Raw genomic sequence first — 23,710 nt, 5'->3', positions numbered from 1 at the left:
AAAATGCTGTTCTCTTTTTCTTCTAGGGATAAACTGGTCCTTTTTCTTGACAATTTGCCTTCTTTGCTTTACGGAGGAGGGCAGAGTTATATCTTTTTGTGTCCGTATTTGCCTCAACACCTGAAGGAACAGCCTGAAGTTGTGTCGGGAGAGGTTTAGTTTGGATATCAGGAAAAGGTTCTTCACCCAGAGAGGGGCTGGGCACTGTAACTCCCCAGGGCCGTGGTCATAGCACCAAGCCTGACAGAACTCAAGAAGTGTTTGGGCAAAACTCTCAGGCACATGGTGGGATTGATTCTTGGGATTGTGCTCTGCAGGGCCAGGAGCTGGACTTCGATGGTCCTTGTGGGTCCTTTTCAACTCAGGGTATTCTATTCCATTCCATTCCATTCCATTCCATTCCATTCCATTCCATTCCATTCCATTCCATTCCATTCTTCTTTATATATTTTAAGTTCCTTTATGCTTTATGGTCTTAGTTCATGCAGGTTCTCACAGCTCAACAGCTGTTTTCTCAATAAAGCTGAGCTAAGGACATAGGACTGTTCTACAAAACCTAGATTCCAGGTATCAGAAGACAAGGCTGGATACAGAGTGCACAGTGACTTTTTGACATTTATTGCAGTTTTGATTCATTGTCTTGTTCAACCAGTTCTGCACAAAGATCTGTCAGTTAGTCCTGCTTTTGTGTTTCTCATTCACTGCTTTAGATCCCTCCCTTCTACTCTCTTTTACTGCCTTTCCACTGACTGATCTAAGTAATGTACTCTTTTCCACAGGTAGAGGAGTTTTCTATTATTATTTCCCTTCTATTTATGTTTCTGCTTATTTCTCATTTCTCTTCTGCTTATGTCTTTATTGAAAAAATAATTCAGAGCAGCAGAAGTGACAGGCGAAGCTGTATCTCAGTGCTGTTCTTGGTATTCATATACTGTTTTGTAGATATCCTCACTTCTCACATATGTATTTTTTTTTCTGTTGCTCTGTAGACAGAGGTCTTCACTGAACTGCCCAAAACAACCCCCACTTCTGGTCTTTTTTCACTTGGTTAAGTAAATTTAGCTTTAATCCCAGGAAATATGTCTGATGGATGATTCTTCCGAATATACACTGTGCTGCCTTGTTATATTCACTGTATTTAATGTAGGTTTATCCTGTTCCAAAAATTATCCATGTCAGGTGTGAAACATCTTGAAAAACACAGACATAATCAAATTAAGGCAAGGAACAGGAATCAAAAATTTCCAGTGAAAAGCCAAAAGCCAACAGTAAAGGAACAGACTCTTGGGAGTAGTGTGAGGAAACTGAAAGTATAATTTTAAAAGGTCTCATAATCGTTTTGATATTGGACTTATGAACTCATTGTATCCAGTGTCCTGAGCCAGGGTAGTTCAGGCCACAGCTGTGCTGTACCTGTACATAGCTGTACACATCATATCCTACCTTTAGCTCTCTTACTTTATTTGTAAAGTGTTTGTTCTGCGTTGCATTTTACTTGGTTAATTACTTTGCCTTGTGGGCATCACAAACTCCACTAGCAGCTTTCATTAGAGCCACTTATGGTCTTCATTTATTCATATTAATGATGTATTTGCATCTTCCTTGGACTTGGATCCATAGAATAAGGATATTAGTAAAAATGTCTTCACTGGAAGAATGGTTCGGCTTTGGAATGGGCTGCCCAGGAATGGTGGAATCATTAGCCCTGGAAGTGCTCAGAAAATGAGTGGAGGTGGCGCTTCATGATATGGTTTGGCGGGCACGGTGATGTTCAGTCAAAGGTTGGACTTGATCATCTTGGAGGTCTTTTCCAACCTTAATGATTTTATGGTTCCGTGTCTGTGTTGTTTCATTATAACTTGTGATTCAGACTAAACCTGTCACATTTTTCCACTGAACTTGCCCTACTCCTTTGCAGATCCCTTTCAAGAAATTCTGGCCCCTCCTGAGGATGGACTCTGTGGACAGGGAGGGACAGCAGGGAGAGGGAAGCAGGAGGTAGGAAGCCAGGACTGCTTTTGTGCATCTTTTTGCACTTGAGCTGTGTAAGGTGCAGTGAGTTTAAAATTTCTTTCAAAAAGGAGAAGAAGATTAAGAGTGAGTGAACAAGAATGGATCTTATCAGGAAACTCAGCAGAGCTTTTAGGGTCAGACTGGTTGTACAGCTGAAGTATTGCAGTTTGAAAGAGAAAAATATTTTTTTTGTCTTTGAAAAAAATCAGGAGTCTTGACTAGTCTGTGATAAATTCTCCGTGAGCGCATGATCTTTTGTCCTGAATAATTCATTTCTATGTGTACCTTTCTAATTGTCTAGGAAAAAAAAAAATCAGACTATGCTCATGGTTATAAGAATCCAGTTCTTTTGTCTTTGTCACTTCCCCCACCAGCTTTTTCATCACTGCCTTGATTGATTCACTGTACAGCCATGTAGGGTGACAAACTCCTGAGCAGGGACCCGCTGGCTGTCAGCTCCTCTGAACCCCCTTGGCAAGTCACTATTGATTTACAAACTGTTGCTGCACACTTTCCCAGCCTGTTATGAAACAGCTTAATTGAAAACAAAATCCTAAACTATCTTTTTTTTTTAAAAAATTTATTTTCTCTGATGGTTTAGTGCTGCTGTCAGGTTGGACAAGTAAAGCTTATTTCTTCAGTTTCCCCTCTCACTGCAGGTTGTGTCTCAGCCTGGCTCTCTCTCTGCAGGTGTCACTTTTTTAGTTATCACATCCTTGGCTCTTTTTTTGTATATGTGTAACAGTGCCATGATGCCATGGACAGTTCTCCTAGCAAAGAGCCTTTATTTTATATCTGAAGAGTCTTTTTCCCCTGTTTCCTTCCTAGCAGAGCTGGGATCCTCTTCCAGCAAGGGCTTCAGCTGACTTCTGGGAGTCATTTAACAGCAGGAGAAATGGAGCATTAGATGCCTCATCTAAGGAGATTATAAACTTTTGATCACCAAGGAGTTAAAAAAAAATTCAAATAAGCAATTGTCAGATGCAGGCATAGACAAAAGGCAACACAAATTATCAGTAGACCCTTTCCAGGTATGGGATTAGGAGGTCAGTGTGCTGGGGCTCTCTGAAACATTGATACTAATAATGAGCAGCGGCTTCAGAGCAACTTGGCAACTTCAGAGCTGCTTGGCTGACAGAGATGTCTCTCTAGACTGCCAGTAAGTTGAAAAAGATTCAGGAAAATGTCAAATGCTTTCAAAAAGTGTTTCAAACTGGATGCTGGCACTCTAGTTATCCTAAATATCACTGGAGAGAAAAATGGCATTAAGAGAGAAAAGGACTAAAATATATGAATAATGCTCACAGCATTGAGATTCATTCACTCAGCTGCAAGGAAGAAAATTATTAATATAAATGCCTCTACCTGCTTATCATTCAGATTAAGTTTGCAAAGCCATACAAGTAGGTTGTTCTTAAAATTTAATTCACCAAGGGTAAATCAAATTTGATGAGAAAACCTAAGATCAATAATAAGCCAGCTTCTGTCCTTTGGTTTATTTTTAAAAACAATATAGAAAGCAATGCTGTCAATATAAAAATAAAAAGAGTTTCCAATAAGTGTCACATTTAATACTGAAAAATTCAAAATCAAAGTATTTTTCTCCTGAGTTTGGCAAACTTTTGGTTCTACAGTCACTCATATTTCTTGATAAATTGGTTTTAGTCTCTGGGAATCATTTCCCTCTCTGCGTCATGGATGTTCCCAGGTTGGGTTTCTTGGTTTCGTGAGGACAAGGTACCTTTGCAAGGGGATCATTCCTTTGATGGACCAGAGTAAATAATAAAATGCCCATTTAAATACTGGATTATTTATTACTGAATTACCAAATTAATCAGTAAATAAATGAATAGCCATTTAATTAATGAGCTTCAGTTCCTGAGGTCTGGCCTGCCAGAAGACTCAGATGAAAATGACATGGTATTCAAAGGTACAATATTTGGAGAAGGTAGCATTGCTGAGAGGCTGGGGGGCTGCTGGGGTCTTCTGGAAACAGGGTTTGCCCCAGCAGAGCCCCGAATACAAGACAGCACAAAGGGTAACTTTGATGCCTCATCAACCAAGGAAAGTTGGGTTGTTTATGACTTTTTTTGTAGGAGTGTGACAAGTTGGCCTCAGCTGGTAGCCAAGCACCCAGGACAGCCCTCACAGTGGGACAGGGAGGAAACAGGCAGAGAAAAAGCTGTGGAAATGAAGACAGGGTGAGGATAAAGACAGGAAGATTCATTCTCAGTTACTGCAGTGGGCAAGCAGGCTCCTTGAGGGGAATAAATTCAGAATCATGGAATTACAGAATGATTTGGGTTGGATGGACCTTAAAGATCATCTTGTTCCAACTCTCATCACGTGGTTCCAACCCCAAAGCTTAACATTTAATTACTCATTTAGGTAGTGAGAAACAAAGGTGTCAAACCTAAAATACTTATGGAAAACGCCTTTCCTCACCCTTTCCAGGGCTGAACTTCTCTCCAACATTTCCCTCATTGCTGTTGTAGGTCCCTTTGGTGAGGCAATGGCAGCACAGGCACTCTTTGCTCTTCACTTTTTTCTTCTGCCTTTCCCTCCTTCTCACGTCTCACATGTCTCCCCTGATCTGGTGTGAGGCTCAATGGACCGTGGTCCTGCTGGGTTTTTCACCTTCAGGTGTGACTCTTGCTCCATGAGAGGGATATTGTGTGCTGTCCTGTGTTTCCACAGCAAAGCTCTCACTCTCACCTTAAACTCTTTCAAACATGAATTAGTGAAGACACATTTTCTTAAAGGGAACTGGAAACTCTACAGTTTTTTGTACCGGTGTGATTAATTACATGGCAGATGAACCACTTGCAGTGGACCTGCAGGTCCTTGGGTGGTGATGTGGAAAAAATGATGTCAGCCAATATGAGAATGATCCCTGCTCATGCACTGAATTCCACCTGGAAGTTAAAATCAGATTAATCAGATCTATTTTATAATTTTTTTTTCTTATGATAGAAATCAGTTTTAATGCAAGATTTAAGCTTTGATATTAATATCTTAATTTAAATTATATTAGAAATGTATCCCTCAACATCTGATTATTTATTTAATAAAGTTAAGGTTGGTCAGATTGTGGTCCCTGTGATTACAGAGAGCTGAATTTCATGCCTGTGGCTGTGTAATTGTTTAAGTGAAAGCTGGGTTGGTCAGAGCAGAGGGATTCTGGGGATTCTGTGGTGAGCATTCCATCAATGGCTGTGCAGGCTCAGCTGGTGAAGGCAATGCCCTATTGCAGAGGGGAAAACAGCATTTGCTGTGGGAGGGACGTGTCTGCAGTTGAGGTCTCTGTGAGCTGCACAATGACACAGAGGAGATCACATTTCAGAGTAAAATGCCCAGCCTTAGGACCACAGGTTCAGGCTGAAAACATCAGGGAATTTCACAAGGATGGGATATTGCTGTTTTTGAGGAGGATTCTAATTTGAATGTTGTTTTGTTTTCCATTATTACAGGGATCCTTTCAACTCTGGGAAATGGGTATGTTATTTTTATGTGCTCAAAGCGAAAAAAGAAGCTGAGACCTGCTGAGATAATGACTGTTAATTTAGCAGTGTGTGATCTGGGCATTTCAGGTAATTTCATGTTTTTATTTTCCCTCGTTTCTACTGTCTCACCGTTCTGCCTGGCAGCAGCAAGAGACATTCCTCTGGAAGTCATGGGAGCACCACATGCCTTTTGCTACTGATATTTCTGCTCTATTATTTGCATGTAAATAACATGGGAGGATGGAAAACAACATTCCTGAACAACTTGATGGGAAGAAATGAACAGTACAGAGGAAAAATTAGGGTTGATTTTATCAAACAGTCAGAGCTCCTATTCACCCCAGCACTGGGCAGGTCTCCAAAGGGAGCTTCCATGTACATCTGGCACAATAACCACAAAATATCTTGGTATTACAGGTGCAGAAAATTATGTTTTCTTGCCGCAGGGTGAAATAGAAAGGACCCAAGTGCCTCAAAAATACACGTTTAGCCAAATAATTGGAAAATGCCAGTGGCCATCGGCCCATCAAAGCTAATAGTTTTCTCTCTAGTGACTGTCCTCCTTTGTCTCTGGATCAGAAAAAATAAGCATTTGTGTCAATCTGTAGAGTATGAGCAATAACAGCCAACTGGGAGGATTTTTATTTCAACCCCACAGTCTGGATGTCCTGGCATGGGAGGAGGGAGCTTTGGAGAGGTTTATGCGGAGTTGCAGAGATGGTTGTTTTGGCTCTTGACATGAGACTGATTCAGCTGCTCACAGGGAAATACAGGGAAAGGGCTGGATGTCCTTTAGAAAAGGATATTTTGGATGGCAGACAATCCAGTGGGTATCAGAATCCAGCTGGCTCTGGGATCTCCCCAGTGCCATATAAACGGAATTCTGTTCCCATGCTTGCAGAGTCATCTGTCCCCTATGTGCTGTATGTGCTGGGACCTCTGCCCTCAGCTCCAGTGCACCCTTTTCCTAACTGTTGCAGTGCTAGGTTTGGTTTAGCAAGCTGCAGCTTTCCCTGGGAGCTCAGCAGGGCTGCTTGGGGCGGGGCAGACATTCAGTCCTCCCGCAGCCCTTTCTGGATGGCTCCACGGTTTGGCTCCGTCCAGCTGTCAGCTTTACAACACAGTGATGGCGAAGGAGGCGAGGAGGATCCCTCCCTGAGGGCTTCTGAGGACCTTTAATGTTCCACCTTGCTCAGGCGGTTCCCAGGGGCAGAGAGACCTCGTGATGCTGGTGCAGGGGGGTTTTGTCAGATCACAGGGGTGGTCCATGGGTGGAGTTGGGGTACAGGAACCAATAGGGAGAACCCGAGGGAGTGGCCAGGACTAGGGGCAGGGGAAAGTGGGGAGGTAACAATGTGAAAGGCATTTAACAAATGAATCAGTGGGAAATACAACACCACACCTAAGCTTGTCTCTGCCAGATGCTTTTGCTCTCATTCAAATGCCCAAACTATCACTGAACAATATAAAGTGATGGTTCCCAGCCTCCCCAGACTGATGCTTGTTTGAGCTCTCACAGCACAAGACCAAGGAGATGCTCATCCCTACACATTCCAGTGGTTGTGGTCAGTAAACTTGGGCTTCTGAAGGAAATACTAATTCAGTAGAAGAAAGATGTTGGTATAAATATCACTGCTACCACGTAGAGAAATTCCAATGTTTTCTTTGGCATTTCTGCCATGGAGACACTATTTCCATCTCACAACAATTAGAAGTTAAGGAAAAAACCCCAGACTAGCTTATTCCTCTCCTGTGATATTCCCATTTTCTTTGTGTTTTAAGAATCTGTCTTATGAGGCTCCTGTTTGACTCCTATGACAGTCACCCCAATGAGAGGGAGTGTTTCAGGAGAATTTCCCCAGTTTTATATTTTGAATGTTGCCCAGAGCAGCTGTGGCTGCCCCATCCCTGGAAGTGTACAAGGCCAGATTGAATGGGGCTTGGAGCAACCTGGTCTAGTGGAAGGTGTCCCTGCCCATGGCAGGTGGTGGAATGAGATGAGCTTTAAGATCTCTTCTAATGCAAAATATTCAGTGATTTTATGACTTGATGAATTTTAACAGGTATCTTCTAACCAAAAAAACTCTATGTCCTAACCATGGACCCATCTTAGTGTGAAGGCTGCTGATTTCTCTGTTAGGGTCTGTTACCAACTCATCACTTGGTCACCTTGCTTTCTTCCCTGGGAAATCACTCCATCTGTGTGTTTAAATTTTGGAATTAAAAATAGTGATTGGCAGAGCCATGCATGGTTTTTCTGCCTTCTCTAATTTTTTTTTTTATTAATGGAAGGTGCTAAGTTGGGAAATGTGATGCATTCTGTGTGCTGAATGAATTGAAGATAGGATTTTTTATCTCAAATCTTCATATTTCACACACTTGTCTTAACAACTTTTATAAGAACAGAGTTCTGCTTCCTGCAGATTTCCACAGGATGGCACCAGCCCCTTGTTCAAAGCTGCATCAGGCTCATTTTGCACTGACACCGTGCTCTGGGCTGCTCCAAGTCCTGGGGCTGAAATTTGATTTTGTGCCAACAAAAGTGTCGGACTTTAAAGCTGGCAGTTATTTATATGACTAAAGTTGCTGAGTGTTAGCACAAATCCTAGACTTTGCCATATTGAATGTTTTTCTTGAAACCTTAATCACTGAGGTCAGCTTTTGCTTGAGAAATTAAAAATGCATTTTTTCAGCTTGGAGAAAAGCACATCAGAGAAAAGCACAGGCAGAACTTTCCTTACAGGTTTAGGCTGAAGGAAAGTAATCCAAATACACCTTTTTTAAAAACACATCTCATTTTGAAGGGTTTTCAATCCTGATGCTTTTGGCATAGAAGGTGGAGCAAAGGTAACTTTCTGCAAGATTCGGTTTTGGTAGAAACGCTTTAATTTTCTGTTAAGAATGAAAAGAGAATGCATGGTTTTGCATCAGTTCAATGTAAAATGCAATGATTTTAGGAAAAATCAAGAATATTTTCCTACAGATCACTTCAACAAAATAGAGATTTTTGTCTTGGCTTTTATGAATAGCTTACCTTGTGGGGAATACAGTTTACAAGATCATTTTTGCTCTCTTCATAAACCAATTCACTGAGCTTCTATGACGTTATTGACACTGTAGTTCAGCCAGGGAATCCAGCCCAGAGCAGCTGAGATGTTTTCAAATCCATGAGGTGCTCTTGTAAGAGACGGTCCGAAGATCCCTCATCTGCCTCACGATCATCGCCGAGGACAGAGACTGAGCACAGGAGTCCTGGCCTGGCTGAGGTGGGATGTCTGCCAAGTGTTGCCTGCAGGTGTGCCCGCTGGGAACTGGTACGCATTCCTGAGGAAAATTAGTGTAGGTCCCAATGGACTGCACCGTTCTTGCTGCCCAGGCGGGAAGGGCTGCGCTGAAGCGGAAAGGAATGACCTGTCCTGTACACCTGTCCTGTACAACCTGTCCTGTACAACCTGTCCTGTACGTCTGTTGTGTACGTCTGTCGTGTACGTCTGTCCTGTACAACCTGTGCTGTACAACCTGTCCTGTACAACCTGTCCTGTACGTCTGTTGTGTACGTCTGTCGTGTACGTCTGTCCTGTACAACCTGTCCTGTACAACCTCTCCTGAGCCTGTTTTCCAAAAGCAACAGGCCCCATAACAACGGCTGTAGGTTTCCCCACCTCTTGGCCAGTTGCCCCTCACTTCTGAAAAGAACTATAAAGGGACTTTCTGAAATAACTGAGCTCGAGATCTCCCTATGGAAAGAAGATGAATCTATTGGCAGAAGACCACGAGGACTTTGTCTCATCTGTTGGTAGCTATTGCCCCCCTTTTTCTCCCTCTCTACTTTGTTTTTCTTTATCTTTCTCTCTTTCTTTCCTCTATTGCATTACCGTGTTGTGGGCACTTAATAAAGGTGCACTGTTTTGATTAAAACTGAAATCCCTTGTGTCCTTTTGCACTCTGAGATCTATAAATGAACCATCACGACCCCCGCTTGTATTAGCAGATCGTGACACCTCTGGCCGCTCCTGTGCAGGAAGGAATACAGTCACAGGAACATGGAGTTCAATATTTAATGTTGCTTGAATGTTGCAGTTGGAATGTTCAGGCTGGGAGAATTTAAGGTCAGGCTGGTAAGTAAAACAGAAGTGTTTGGAAAACATATGTCCCTAGATTATAAATTTTTGACTTTTCTGTTCCATTCAAGTTGATTTTTTTTTCTTTGCCTAAATTAAGACCAAGAAAAAGGTAATAATTAGGAGAAAGCCGAGATTTCCAACTAGAAAATTACAATTTTCAAAATTTCTCTTTGTTACAATACTTACAAAGAATATGAATAATGTAAATCTGCTTTAAGGTGAGAACAGAACAGCATTTGACCGAACTTCACTTCTTCCATAATGCAGCACTCACTTTTACATGTGGAGGAGCGAGCTAAAGTGCCACTAGCAGGGAGCCTCAAAAATAGTTATGCATTTCCCATCTTTTTGGGGAAGCTTAGAATGTTTTGATATCTGTGTGCAGGTGACTTGCTAGGAGGCACCAAAGAAATATGTGGCATGGAGAGGAGCTGAAACCGCTTCTGCAGCTCAAGTCCATGATGTGACCATATCTGTCCTTCCCACCTATCACTTTACCTTGCTATGTGTCCTACTGCAGGGCCTTGACAGGTTTGCAAAAGTCATTTTTGAAGGAAATTTCTTTATCTTGTGCTTGAAGACACTCAGTTTGCTATAGGGATGTAGACTAAGTAGATCTGTGCTTGTTTCAAGCTCAGACTTGCTGTCATCGATCCTGTTTCTGTACTGATGTGTTTGCATGTGGACTTAACACATACTCTGAAGCTTTCAGTTTGGGAAGAGCCTGCCCCTGACTGGGTCCAGAGTTTTGGTTTACCACTGATTCCTGTGGTCTATAGTAAAGCACCTATTTCCAGCCCTCCTGCAGGCTTGGCTCATCCTACCACATCACTGGTGCCATAGGATCCAGCTACAGCTGTCTTAGGGTCAGTCCTGTGCATGGAGGGTACACAAGTCATAGAATCACAGAATGCTTTGGGTTGGAAGAGATCATCCAGACCATCTTGTTCCAGCCCCCTGCCATGGGCAGGGACACCTTCCAGTTGACCAGGTTGCTCCAAGCCTCATCCCACCTGGCCTTGAACACTTCCAGAAATGGAACATCCACAGCTCCTTTGGGCAACCCATGACAGGGCCTCACCACCCTCACAGTAAGGATTTTCTTCCTAATATCCCATCTAAATTTACTCTCCTTCAGCTTAAAGTCATCACATCTACTGTGCCTGAAGCCCTTTCTCCACATTGCAGAGCACTTTTATTGGTGTTAGTTTTGTGCAAAGGAGGGAGTTTGCCTTTCTGATAAAAGAAGATTTTCTCAATGATGGATTTTTCCAGTGGACTGACATTCTCTTCTCCTTTTGAAGTTGTAGGTAAACCCTTCAGCATCATCTCCTTCTTTTGCCACCGCTGGATGTTTGGATGGCTAGGCTGCCGCTGGTATGGATGGGCTGGTTTCTTCTTTGGCTGTGGGAGCCTTATCACTATGACAGCTGTCAGCCTGGACAGGTACCTGAAGATCTGCCACTTGTCCTATGGTAAGCCAAATATATGTCTATATATAGATAATTGTATTATCTGTGATTGCAGAGAAGCTATATTAAGTGCAATAGTTTACTACACTGAAATCATAATTAAACTCTTCAGAATGCTTTTCTTAAAAATAGAGGGGAGTACAAAGATGAGAGAAACATGATTGCATGATCCAAGAAATTCCAGTTAAATTCATTTTTCTGGACATAACACCCTCTGCTGCCTGCTTAAGCCATGTGTTTTTGTAACCCCTCATAGACAAATCACTTTATTTCTATCAAGGCCTATTAGCACTAACAGAGGAAAGTACTGCACATATTGCAGGGTCTTATAGACCAACACATAGAAATATTCCTTATTAGATGCCTAAATTCCTCTGAGGTGTGTGGCAACCTATTTAAAACACCTAAGAGATTTGGAAGGGCAATAAGTCATAATGTGAAACTGTCTCCCAAGTATGGAAATGGAACCTGAGAGGATGAAATTAATTTAGCAGTGTAAGGTGTTACCACCATATCCATCAATATCTTGTACCTCTGGAATATGATGTATTATGTGCTTAATTCTTTCCAGTTAAAGGATATTGTCACAGTTTAAAAAGGAGGTTCTTCTTGCATTGTAAGGGACTAAATTCCCATCCAAATACAGAGGATGCTCAAGGTGACTTTACAAGTAAGAAACACTTTGCCCATGTGACTTGAGGCACCCAAGAGATTTCTTTGTGATGACATATAGTATCGATCATGTTAAGTTGTGAGGACTGTGTGCAGCTAGGAAGCGTAAGTAAGCCAGTCTGTGCAAGCAGGTAAAAGCTGTGCTACTGTGCTAAGATGTGCTATAGATCATAGATCCTGGTGTATCCATAACTTTTTCCCTAAATGGGACTACAGGCGAGGTCTCCTTAGCTGAGTTTTAGATACACCAATAGTATTAAGCAGGATTTCAGTTCTTTCTGTAGAAATCTTCTCAAAATAATTCAGTGGTAATCCAAGTCATAGACAATTTTTCACAGACTTGGCGAGCTGAAGTGAATATTTCATAGCTGGCTGCATTCATGCCACCAGCTGTGGTGTTTAACATGACATCTTAGTCCATGGGAGAGAAAATGCTTCAAAACCATTATTCCAAAGGGCTCTGATCATGGTGGTCCATACAAAATAAACAATAAACAAAGATTTATCATGCTCAGTCTAGGTGGTTCAAAAACGTTTCTCTTTTAATACTTATGTTATTGTTGCTTTGTTTTTCCACCCCTGAACATAATGAACCACCTTTCTGTCTCTCAGCCATCATACATGAATACATCATTTGTCAGGCAAAGTTTCTTTCCCTTCCAGTGATCTGGACATGTAAAATCAGCTAGGAAGGGACACTGGACACATCCAAGTTACAGGTGTTTCTTTGCTTTGGTTTTGTTTTAAGTCACTCTGAAACCCTGAAGAGAGTTCCTTAATGTTAGTGTGAAGTGAGTGAAAACTCCCCTGTGAGTCAGAGACTGCAAACAAGTTGGAGCTTCCTAGATGGAAGGAGACGTTATAACACCCTATTCTAAGTTTCTGCAAAACCAAAGATTTAAATTTGTTAGTCCTATCTGAGTCCTACATGTTGAACACAGATGATGAGGAAAACCCTGCAAACTGAAACTTTTTCTAGATGAATTAGAGCTGTATGCAAAATGAGCAGAGAAACAATATTCTGATCTTCAGGAATTCTATTGGCATTTAATTAACAAAAAAAGAGAAAGGACACATGAAAACACCTATTACAGATATTTCTGACAGGACACACATGTTGATTTTCTGTACTGGAAAAAAATGACAAAGTAAAATTAAATCCTAGCTATCTTATTTCCTTTGTAAAGCCTTATTTCTCAGTCACAGAGTTTGAACTTCAGTCAGGTAATACAGGAGAGAAAGAACAGGAAAAAACCTAAGTTACATTAAAGAATTGAAATTACTGGACAAGATTCTAACAACTGTTGCTGAGCTGGTTGTTTGGATTGCTTTAGTCTGGACTCTTCTCAGTTGTAACTCATCGCAACTTAAAGCAAAGATCTGAAATAAGGACAGGTGCAGCCTTCCACATGAGTGTGTCTTTGTCTTCATGAGGCACAACATGAGTGCAGGGTCACTGTGGATACCTGGAAAAAGCCAAGATGAACATGACAGAATTGTTGTCAAACAGTCAAGCAAACTCATATTTAAAAGAATCATAGAATGGTTTGGGTTGGAAGGGACCTCCAAGACCATCCAGTTCCAAAGTCCCCACAGGAACAGCTTCCACTTGACCAGATTGCTCATAGCCACATCCAGCCTGGCCTTGGACACTTCCACGTGACACGATGTATTCCATTGTGCCAAATTCATCTGGACATGAACTTGTAACTCCTGAATTTTCTTCCAGGTACCTGGCTTAAGAGACATCATGCATTTATCTGCCTGGCAATAATCTGGGCCTATGCTACGTTCTGGGCTACAGTGCCTTTTGCTGGGGTGGGGAGCTACGCCCCCGAGCCCTTTGGGACCTCCTGCACTCTGGACTGGTGGCTGGCGCAGGCTTCGGTGGCTGGACAGGCTTTTGTTCTGAGCATCCTTTTCTTCTGCCTCCTGTTCCCAACTGCAGTGATTGTGTTTTCCTATGTCAAAATAATTTTAAAAGTCAAATCATCCACCAAAGAAGTCGCTCACTACGATACCAGGATTCAGAACAGCCACATACTTGAGATGAAGCTGACCAAGGTAGGTAGGAACATTTTCCTCATTTTGCTCTGTTGGGTCATATGAGCAGGTTTGGAGACAATAACGTGATGCTCCGAAGGTGCTTTTGTAGCCTTCTCCTCTGTTACTGACAAGATGGGGAAAAACAGGACTGGAAACATAATTCTGTGATTAGGGCACTTGAGTTCCTGAGATCATGACTCACTCTAAAGCTCTGACACAGTATCCCCCTGTGACCTTACAAGTCATATCATCTCCCTGTGGCCCTGCTCCCCACCATAAAAAAACCTTTTGCTTTCAGAAACAGTTGTAAAGACTAATTTAAGGAGTTTGATGTTCACAGGAATTATAACAGAAAACAGATGAAGAGCAGATTATTGTAGCAGGGAAATAGAGCTTTCAGACAGTTTTCGTTCCTCTGTTAATGAAGATATAAACCAAAACTGCTCCTGTGACACTGCAATTGTTTTTATGCAAATAATTTATCAGTTAGGCTCAGCCATGAACTGCTAATAAAAATGCTGAAGTGCTAAAATTAATTTTCCTTTTCAGACCATATCCTGTTTTCTGATTGAATCTATTTTCTGTTTGGCAATGGTGACAGCCATGATCCTTGATACTGGTTATTGTGCCAGGAAACCTCTCAAAATAAAGGCTTGTATTGAACAAAACCAGATTCCTTATCTGTAAAAGATTCACCAACCTCTGCAAGCCATGCCAAGAGTGAGACAAGCAGCAAGTTTTGCTTGACTGATCAAATTTTATTACAATTTTTGGGAGTTGAACTGAAAGTTATACAACATAGAGCAATAAGGGTCATTATGTCTAAACATATCTGAAAATCTCAGCTACGTACCTGTACAGCCAGTGCTGCCAGTACAGCTGGTGCAACTGCACTTGCCTTTCAAAGGGATGTTTCAAATTGTTACTTTTTTTTGGTGGTTATTTAGCAAATTTCCTTTGAAGAGCAATGGAAACTTTTGATTTGAGGCTGCAGATTTTTTTTTTTTTTTTTGCATATTGGGAGGATCATGTAAAACTTCAATGTGATCTGAGTTGCAACACCAGTAATTTTCCCTCCTGTCTTGGATCTACACTGGAGAATGTAATGTTGGGATAAATATAAATATGGAAAATTAGTCTCCCTTTTAACCTGTTTGACTCCACGGTACAATTTATAACAAACAGTCTGTGTTTGAGATCCTTGGCTCACCTGCATTGTTCCTTCAGTGACAGACAACAAAAAGAACAGGCTACAGGAAAGATTATGCAATGTCCAAAAGCCTTGTGCTTTCTGGATTTTTTTGTTTGTTTGTTTTTGTAATAAAATCCTGCTAACTGCCTTATTCCAAATGAGTGCACATGTGCTGCTACCAGTCTGGATGCAGCAATTATCTGTCAATGGCAGCAGTATAAAGGCAGATGTTTTTCAGGATGTATTATGACATGGTATCATTCGAAGTGATATCAGGCTGTGACTGAGCGCAGACAGGCTGGTTCAGGTAAAGTATGCTAATCACAAATTTTGGCCCCAAGCAGTTTTTCTCTGGCATTTTTACTAAACTTTCTTATGGTTATGTTTCCTCATATTATAAGCAAGTCACTTACTAATTTACCGGAACTCATTTATCAGAACTGAAATATTTAATATGAATTTGCTTTTTAAAGTATCTACATATTCTAATGGAGTGCAAATCCATGATATGGGTTAGGAGAAACAAATCTAGACGTTTTACTAGCATTCTCACTCTCAGTTAAAGTCCCAATTTTCAAAGGATTTTTTTTCAAAAACCTTCGGAGCTCTGCTATTATCTGTGTATTTTCCTAAAAAAGAGATTCTGTGTTTCGAAAGAAACCCCCTCCTTAAATAATTTGAATTCAATATCAAGCTATTATTATTTTCTGAAATCTCATTTAGTTTTCTCATATTTAGCCAGACTTTGCTGCATTTTTAAAGCAGACTCATTAACTGCTCTGTGTCAGGTGAAAGAAGCACAGGCACGAGATAAGGAGGCAGATTTTGTTCATGTTGTATATTTATATGAAGAAGCAAGTTACCATTTTTCTTTTCCATTCAGTGGAATGCAATTCCCTTTCATTCTTCCCAGCTCAGTGCTGCTCTGCCAGTGTTTGACTCTTCTGAATTAACCTCACTGTCTCTTTTCTGCTCTCACAAGGTGGCAATGTTGATCTGTGCAGGGTTCCTCATTGCCTGGATCCCTTACGCCGTAGTCTCGGTCTGGTCAGCCTTTGGACAGCCAGATTCAGTCCCCATCCAGTTCTCAGTGATACCAACACTGCTCGCAAAGTCAGCAGCCATGTACAACCCCATCATTTACCAGGTCATTGATTGCAAGTTTTCTTGCTGCCGGTCAGGAGGGCTGAAGGCCAAGAGCTCTTTGAAGAAATCAAGGTAATTTCTTCTTTGGGGAGTAGGATACCTTTGAGAACATGATGTTCCAAAACGACCAGACTAAGGTCTACCAAGGATCACAGCTCATTGGATCTTATTTCTTGGGTTTGACCGTGACCATTTTGGTTTGGGATTTTTCTTGCCATGGGAATTTGTAAAGTGACTCAAGGTGTATAAAGAGAAGCAAGGAGACAGTCCTTGCTTTTAGATCCAGCCCCAACTCCATTGATATTGTTTGGAAAAAAGTCTAATTGGTTTTAGTGAGTTTTGGATCAATCCTGTCTTCCTCATCCTTTTCTTCCATGTGATCATATGAGTTTCCTCCAGAAGGTGTTGATGACCTCTATTGCAAGTGAAGCAAAAGGAAGAGAATTGTGTTAATTCCTTCCATAATTAACCTGCTGATACTATTTCAGCCACAGAATCACAGAAGGAGGTTTCACCTAGTCCCTCATGCTGAATGCAAGCTGGCTTCCCTGGGGCTGTGAAGCGAACAAAATGATCTGGAGGAATCACTTCCCAGAAGTAGGACCTTAATTCCCAACTTGGTGTGAAGAAAATGACCATTGTACCCTCTCCTCCCCACAGGACATACACCATATCTGCACACAGGGACTCGGCAGTGATGAACGAAACCCAGCTGGAAGCATGAGGGCTCATCTCACACACAGCAAATGAAAACATGATGAAAACAACACTACTGGCTCAAGTTCCTCATTCTGTAAATGAATTAAAACATGGTGACAGGTTTATTTTACTCACTATTCCTATGTACAATGTACAGTTCTTTCCATCCTGACCAAAATAGCGTGTTAGAGTTGGACAAATATTTTAAGTACTCAGAGGAAGGAGAAACAGAGAAAATTTAGTTTTATTTAAAATTTTCCTTCACTTCAGATGCTTTACAATGCCCTTTTTTTTTGCTCTTCTTAGCACTAACAGAAATGATAGTTTGGATGATATTTCCCCTCAGGGGAAGGAAAGTATTCATAAAGGCCAGTTTTAGTTTACCAAAGCTAATCTCCCTAAATTCCTGCTCCAGTCACTGGAGAGCTGGAGCACAAGGGAAAGGATTCCTTAGAGGACAAATCTGAGTTGGAGCTTCACTTATCAGGGCTCTGAATTACACAGTGGGGAAACATTAGCTGACTGGATTTCCCTGGTGAGCATCTCTCCAAATCACGAGGCTGTCTTGAACCAACTTTGACTTCAGTCCTTCAATATTCAGAAATATTTTGATTTTAGTGACAGCAAAGTCAGAGGTATCACACATACACAGGACCACTTTACAAGATATAGAATAACAATTCCTTACTCAATTGTGAATGAGAGGGGAAAGGTCTCTTGCTCAAACTGTAGCTTCATTTAGGAGTTATGAACAACTTTTTAATAAAAAAGCAGAACTGAAATGAAGTCAGCCCAAGCCAAACTGAGGAAACTAATATTTCACACATTTTTATCATTCTCTGGCCAAAATTACAGTGAAATATGATGGCAACAAGCAGAAAGATTTGCCTTCTTGATTGATAACTGAATTTTTCATCTTGTATTTTACTCATCACAATTTTTTATGAGATCACTTCACGAGATATAAAATGGCGGAACCTTCCTCAATCCGAACCATGAAACTAGATTCAAACCAGTGTATTTGTGAGAAGGGTCACAGCCCTGCTGACAGAGGAGTCTTTCCAAAGTGCAGCTGCAGAGTAGTTTTTAAACACTAAGTCCTGGAAAGATGAAGATTAGTAACTATTTAGGGGAATGAAGTTTTGCAAGTTCCTAATGCATTAAATAGAAAAATAATGTGCTTTGAAATGACCTGCAGAGTAAGGCAGCCAAAACAGTTGTGTTGGGTAAGACCCATAATTATTTCTATTATCTCCTTTTTCTTTTTTGGATTTATTATAAGGTAGAGGCATCACTATAGATCAAAAACTAGCATTTCAGTAAAAGCAGATTTTTGATGCTTAAAGTAATGATTTTGATTTTTCTGTGTCATTTCTTCAAGAAGGATGTGATTTTATTAAAAATAAGTTAATTGTAAGTCAAAGAGTCTCCCACACAGATTTCTGCTGGCTGTTAAAAACAAAGTTACAAGGGCAAAGCTTTCTTCTGGGTTGTTCCTTTAAGGAAAGAAAGCATTTATGAAAAAGTTTCGATTACTTTCCTGTTTAATATTTCCTGTTTAATGTTAATTTATTCTATTGTTATTTCAGAAATGTGTTTAACATGCATTTCCTGCCACACTGAACTGAACTTCTTTTGTAGCTGATCTGTGTTGATGTTAATATTGCTTTATACAATAATATCATAAAGGTTTAATCTGATGTTTGTTGGCATGTCCCAGCACTCCCATTCTGCAGTTGCTATTTTCTCAAATGATATTCAGACCACGTAGCAGAAGTAGAATGTTGTTGAATTTCCTAAGCTGGGTGTTGCTTCCTTCTCTGCAATGTTTTAACAAAAGAATTTTGAATAAATACTAAGAGAACTTGCAGAGGTACGAAGAGTTGCCCTTTTACCTGTACATTGTTTTGTGCTAATTTTTCCCCAGAAGTTGAGTTCTTTCATTTCTACAGATCTTTCAGCATAAGACAAATTTATCTCTTAACTATGGTTGCAAATTGTGCCCACAAATTGATCCAGAGCAGAAGGCATCTTGAACAGTATTTGCAGACGTGGTTATGAAGACATTAACAACTTTGCCTGCATCTTCCTGCAGCTTTTATTATTTTCTTCATCCAGGCAAACTTTTGTTTGTATCTATAGGTGTTTATCATAACTAAGGTGTGATGTAAATCAGACATACAGTGGCTCTATAAATGAGATTAGCTGAAGCAACACTGTTGGTAAAATTGTAGGAATTACACACCAGGCACCCAGATTTAGGGGTAGATCAACTCATAGTTTGTGCATGAACCCTTCCTCTAATTTAAATTGGGGAAGTTTTTCCCTTTATTTTTTAAAATTATATACTTTCCTCAGAACTGCTATTGGGTCATCCCAGGAGTGGATACCCACTTGTGGTAGGGCTGAATTTTATATTTTTAAAGAATGAAAGATATTTTTGAATTCCACTATAGAGAATGTACTAGATACACATGCTACCTAAAGAGTTCAGAGGTTTAATAAACTCTAAATATGAACTTCCAGAATAATGATAAATGTGTTTCATATGACTTAAAGATATTTATTTTCATATTATTTAAATTTATTTATTTTTTATTCAGTGCCATAGTTATTTTTGTCTGAAAACTCAATTTTGCCATGACTGAACAGTATCTTGCACTAGAAGAAACTTTAGGACTCCAGCTTGTGCAGGAATTAAAGACAAGTTTATGCTGAGCATGTGTTCCAGTGAAAGATGTTCCCCTGAATCAAGCAGGACATGCACACTCCAGCATGTGGTGCTTAATTTAAATGCAGAATCTGAACCTGAGAGCAAATGGATCTCATTGGATTCAATGACGAAAGAGAACTGGAGCACTCTCTTTGTTCACCTGTATATAAAGCAGCTCATACAATTTGTGCTCTCTTTGGGATCACAGTGGTAGAGGAGTGAGTGGTCTTATTATGGATTTGAATTTTCAAGGTCAACTTTGAATTGATTGGAAGGTTGTACCCAGATGGTTCTAAAGATAGCACTTTGCTACTGATGCTCAGGGCAGAGTTTCTTCCTCTCCCTGTGTTGAGGCTGATAATTGATTATTCCATAAAACTGAGATATGTAACCTTGGTCTGAGAGCATCAAAAGACAGTGAATCTCTCACTTTGCTGTTCTAGAAATCTAAATGTTTTACAAATTCCAAACTTATACTATTTTGTGATCTGGGCTTTGTCAAAGCACCAGCAGTATAAAACCTACTCAGTGTGATGAATGAGTAAGGAACGTGACTCTGAAGGAAGATTTCTTTATTGCGTTTTCAATATTTCATCCTCCTTGTTATATTAAGAAATTTCCTCTTTTTATGTATAAACATTAATGTTTTTCAATGAAAATAGTGCCATCAAGAATAATAGCCATAAATGAGGATCTTTTATTATGTAACCTTTGTGTGCATTCAGACTGAGCTGCCAAGAAGCAAAATTCTATTTGAATTCACTGTCCATGACTTGAAGGAAGTAATTGACATAGGCTAAGACTCCACTTAGATAATGAGCTGACCTGGACAGTAAGATTGAGAGTAAGAGAGTAATGAGAGCAATACTGTATTTTGAAGTGATAGTGAAATTATGCAAAGCATGTGGATATGGAAATTTTTTATTTGTCATTTTCAGTCATAGATGAAGAATGACTATAAACCTTCTTCTGCAGACTTGGAAATATGTTGACAATGAAGAAATATCAAGGTTTAAAATGCCTGAAGAGACTCTTGAAATAGGAGATTTAAACAAACTTTTATGACAGAAGCTGAAAAAATAAAGTACTAAAAATGTAAGTTATGGTTGTGAGATTTTAGAAGAGAGTAGAGAGCATTTGTCCATGCAGGTGAATACAGCTGTAGCAAATTTTATTTCTAGACCTGTAATAAAAATGAAAAGAACCCAACCCAGCAAGTGATTTGTTAAAAATATTTATCGCCCACAGCAAAAGACTGCTGATAGCAGAAGATTTTTGGCTTTGTGGCATCAAAAGCAAAAGAGGAAATTGATGTGCCTTCATACAAAGAGAGTGTGATTAATGAATGACAGGCACAATGATAGTGAATTGGATTCCTTGGTGGAACTTTCCTCTTGGCACACAATGTCTTTTGGAGGTTGTCCCACCTCCACTGTGCAGGGTGATCTTGGTCATGAGAATAAATCTGAATAGCTGCTAAATGACCAGGCACTTATTTCTCCCAGAATTCTACATTATTCATTTTGTGTTTCTGTTTGTACCTCTTCTTCCCACCAGGGAACTTTCAGATACATCAAACTGCATCCCTCAGGAGAGTTGCTTTGGCATCTTTTTAGTCACATTTCCCAGCTCAGGATGTCCCCAGATGAGTTTCTCCTGGGTAAGAAGCTCTTAAAAAATGATGTTCACCATAACACCAAATTCTCTTCTTCCCTCCTCCCAAGGAAGGTCTTGTTGGTTCCCTTCACATCTGTATTTTCCCAAGTTTCACAAGCCTTTGCAGCTCTCTGGCCCCAAGGAAGAACATTTAACTGCCTGAACTAGATTTTCTGGAGAGCTGCTGACGAGCATCTCCAATATTATCACCATGCTCTTGAGCTCTTGTGCATCCCACACCTTTTTCTTACCTACATGCTTTGCTTTTCAGGATGGCTCATATTCTCCTTCACTTGGAACACGGTGCACATGGTGAGGGCTGTTTTTGTAACTGCCTGGAATGATCTGCACTTCCCCAGTTACGCCTCTTTCACTTTGTAGCTGGGGGAGTGGATCTTGGACCTGTAAGCCAGAGCAAAACCTTTCGAAATACAAGATTTAGTTACATATTGTCATGCTTTTGTTACTTCTGAACTTAAAGGGAGCTTCACCAGCCATGAATAACGAGCCTTTCCCAATACTAACTGCAGTTTTGTGTGTCAGTTGGGTAGAAAAGAAAACCCATCTGGTTTGTTAGAGCTCTATTCTGAGAGACACATTCACTATCAAATCAGGTGACTGCAATGAATCAAAGTTGCTGATAAAGGTTTGGTAGGTTCCCTGAGTCAGTAAGATGATCATTGGTCTGTATTTTGGATGTAGCGCCTAAAGTGAGTTTTGGGAGTAGATTTCTTAATCTTTGTGGAATATAGCTAATAAATTTGTGAAATATCAAGTAAACTTTGTGCTGACCAAAACCTGATGTTGCACAGAACATGTTTCAGACTTAGATGATGGATACATGTGTGGTACACAATAAATTTTGTTTACATTGCATCAAGCATAATCTTACATTAGTGAAAATACGAAACATTTAGGAAATATGTATTTGTAGAAAATAGGTACAAAAATAGAGATGGGAAGACCTTTTTGGGTTCTAAAAGGGCCTACACAGAGGCTCAGCATCCTAAAATCAGAGGCTGGTGTGGAAGTCTTGCTCTTTCTGCACAAATCTTGCAAAACATATCAAGGAAGGGATTTTATCTTATGGCTTTGCATTCATGAAGGCAGTCTGCAACACTGAAAAGTATTTCCCTGGAGCACCTAAAGACCCTCGTTCCTTAATTACAAATCATTTTCTCAGATTGAGAGGTGGAGAACCTGCTTATGTGTCTGCAGTTCTGGTCCCCAAAGCTACGGGAAGCTTTAGAGAAAGTGTAACAGGGAGGAGAAAAAAAATGATAACGTATAGGTAACAGAAACTAAGGTGAGAGGGTGACAGGGTCAAGCAAAGTAGTCTAAAAGAGGAAAAGTCTGAGAGTAAATTATATCAGTGTATAAACAACTTTGAGGCAATAATAATGTAAATGAAGGAAGAGAGTTATTTGCAGTCTCAGAAGGTGATAGAATGAGAAATCAAAGCTGGAAGCTAAGGCAGGAAAAACTGGAATGGAACTTTCTGAACTACAGGAACATTCAAGCTTTGGAAGAGTTCTCAAGGAAAGAAGATGGGGCATGATCTACCAGTTATTCAAGAACAGATTATTTAATCTACTAACAAAAATTGTTAACAATGGGCAGTGTTTCTAAACAGCCGTTTTTAGTCCTGATACCTGGATTTCTGAGCATTTTCCTAATTTAAACACTAGTAGTACCTCACCTTAGAATCTGCCTTTGCTGCTGAAGCAATGAGTGCTGACCTTGCTGTACAGACAGTTGGATTGTTTACACTGGAACTGGCTTCAAAAGACCCCTCACATAGTGAAACTTCACTTCTAATGAAGTGGTTTCAAAATCCAAAGTTGGTGCAATGCAGTGGCATGTGCAGATACTGAGTTAAATTTTATAATGAAAGAAGTAGCTCTGCTTTCACAGTTATTAGATGAGCTTTTCAGAGAGGTATCATTCTGCAACACTTGCAGTTCAAGCTGAAATAAAGTGCTGTAATTACTGCCATGGACAATTTGTCGGAATAAAATATTTTCAGCTGTGCTGTTGAGCTTTTGAGAATACGGTAATAAATCTGGAATCCCAGAGTCATTAAATAAAAATACACCAAACAACCACAGGGAAATTACATGAGAAAATTACCTTCAGAAAAACATATATTAGTGGTTTGTGAGCTACATTTTCATTCTTAGGAATTGTATTTCTAATAGAGTTAAATTTACAAAGACACCAATAGACTTTTAGTGATACTGACTCAAAATAACTGAAATATGATTGTTATCTCAAAGCTTAGGTGTATTAATTGTACAGAGATATATTTCTACTACTGATGGTGTGTCCTATTAAGAAATAATTTCAAGTGTAATTTTTTGTGTATATGTGCTGTATTTATTGTTTCAGTTTGTTGGCAGTAGGATTGTAATCACATATAGTGTCCTGATACTGGTCTATGCTTAATATTGTAGAAAAAGAAATCACTGGCATGT

The 23,710-nt window shown here is 40.1% G+C and overlaps 1 protein-coding gene across 1 annotated transcript in view; it reads left to right on the top strand.

The window, feature by feature from the left end:
* Nucleotides 1–23,704, top strand: part of OPN5 (opsin 5) — a 24,491-nt gene extending 787 nt beyond the window's left edge. Inside the window, exons 2-6 of the mRNA XM_008641820.2 lie at nt 5,484–5,603; nt 10,945–11,115; nt 13,514–13,848; nt 16,005–16,240; nt 16,829–23,704. Of these exons, the coding sequence (XP_008640042.1) occupies nt 5,484–5,603; nt 10,945–11,115; nt 13,514–13,848; nt 16,005–16,240; nt 16,829–16,892 (926 nt within the window). The 3' untranslated portion in view covers nt 16,893–23,704. The remainder of the gene's footprint in view (nt 1–5,483; nt 5,604–10,944; nt 11,116–13,513; nt 13,849–16,004; nt 16,241–16,828) is intronic.
* The last annotated feature ends 6 nt before the right edge of the window (nt 23,705–23,710 follow it).

The sequence above is a fragment of the Corvus brachyrhynchos genome, unplaced genomic scaffold (genome assembly GCF_000691975.1).
Source record: "Corvus brachyrhynchos isolate BGI_N302 unplaced genomic scaffold, ASM69197v1 scaffold116, whole genome shotgun sequence".
NCBI classification, from domain to species: Eukaryota; Metazoa; Chordata; class Aves; order Passeriformes; family Corvidae; genus Corvus; species Corvus brachyrhynchos.
The sequence above is the reverse complement of the archived record's forward strand: the minus strand, read 5'-3'. Positions and strand labels throughout refer to the sequence as shown.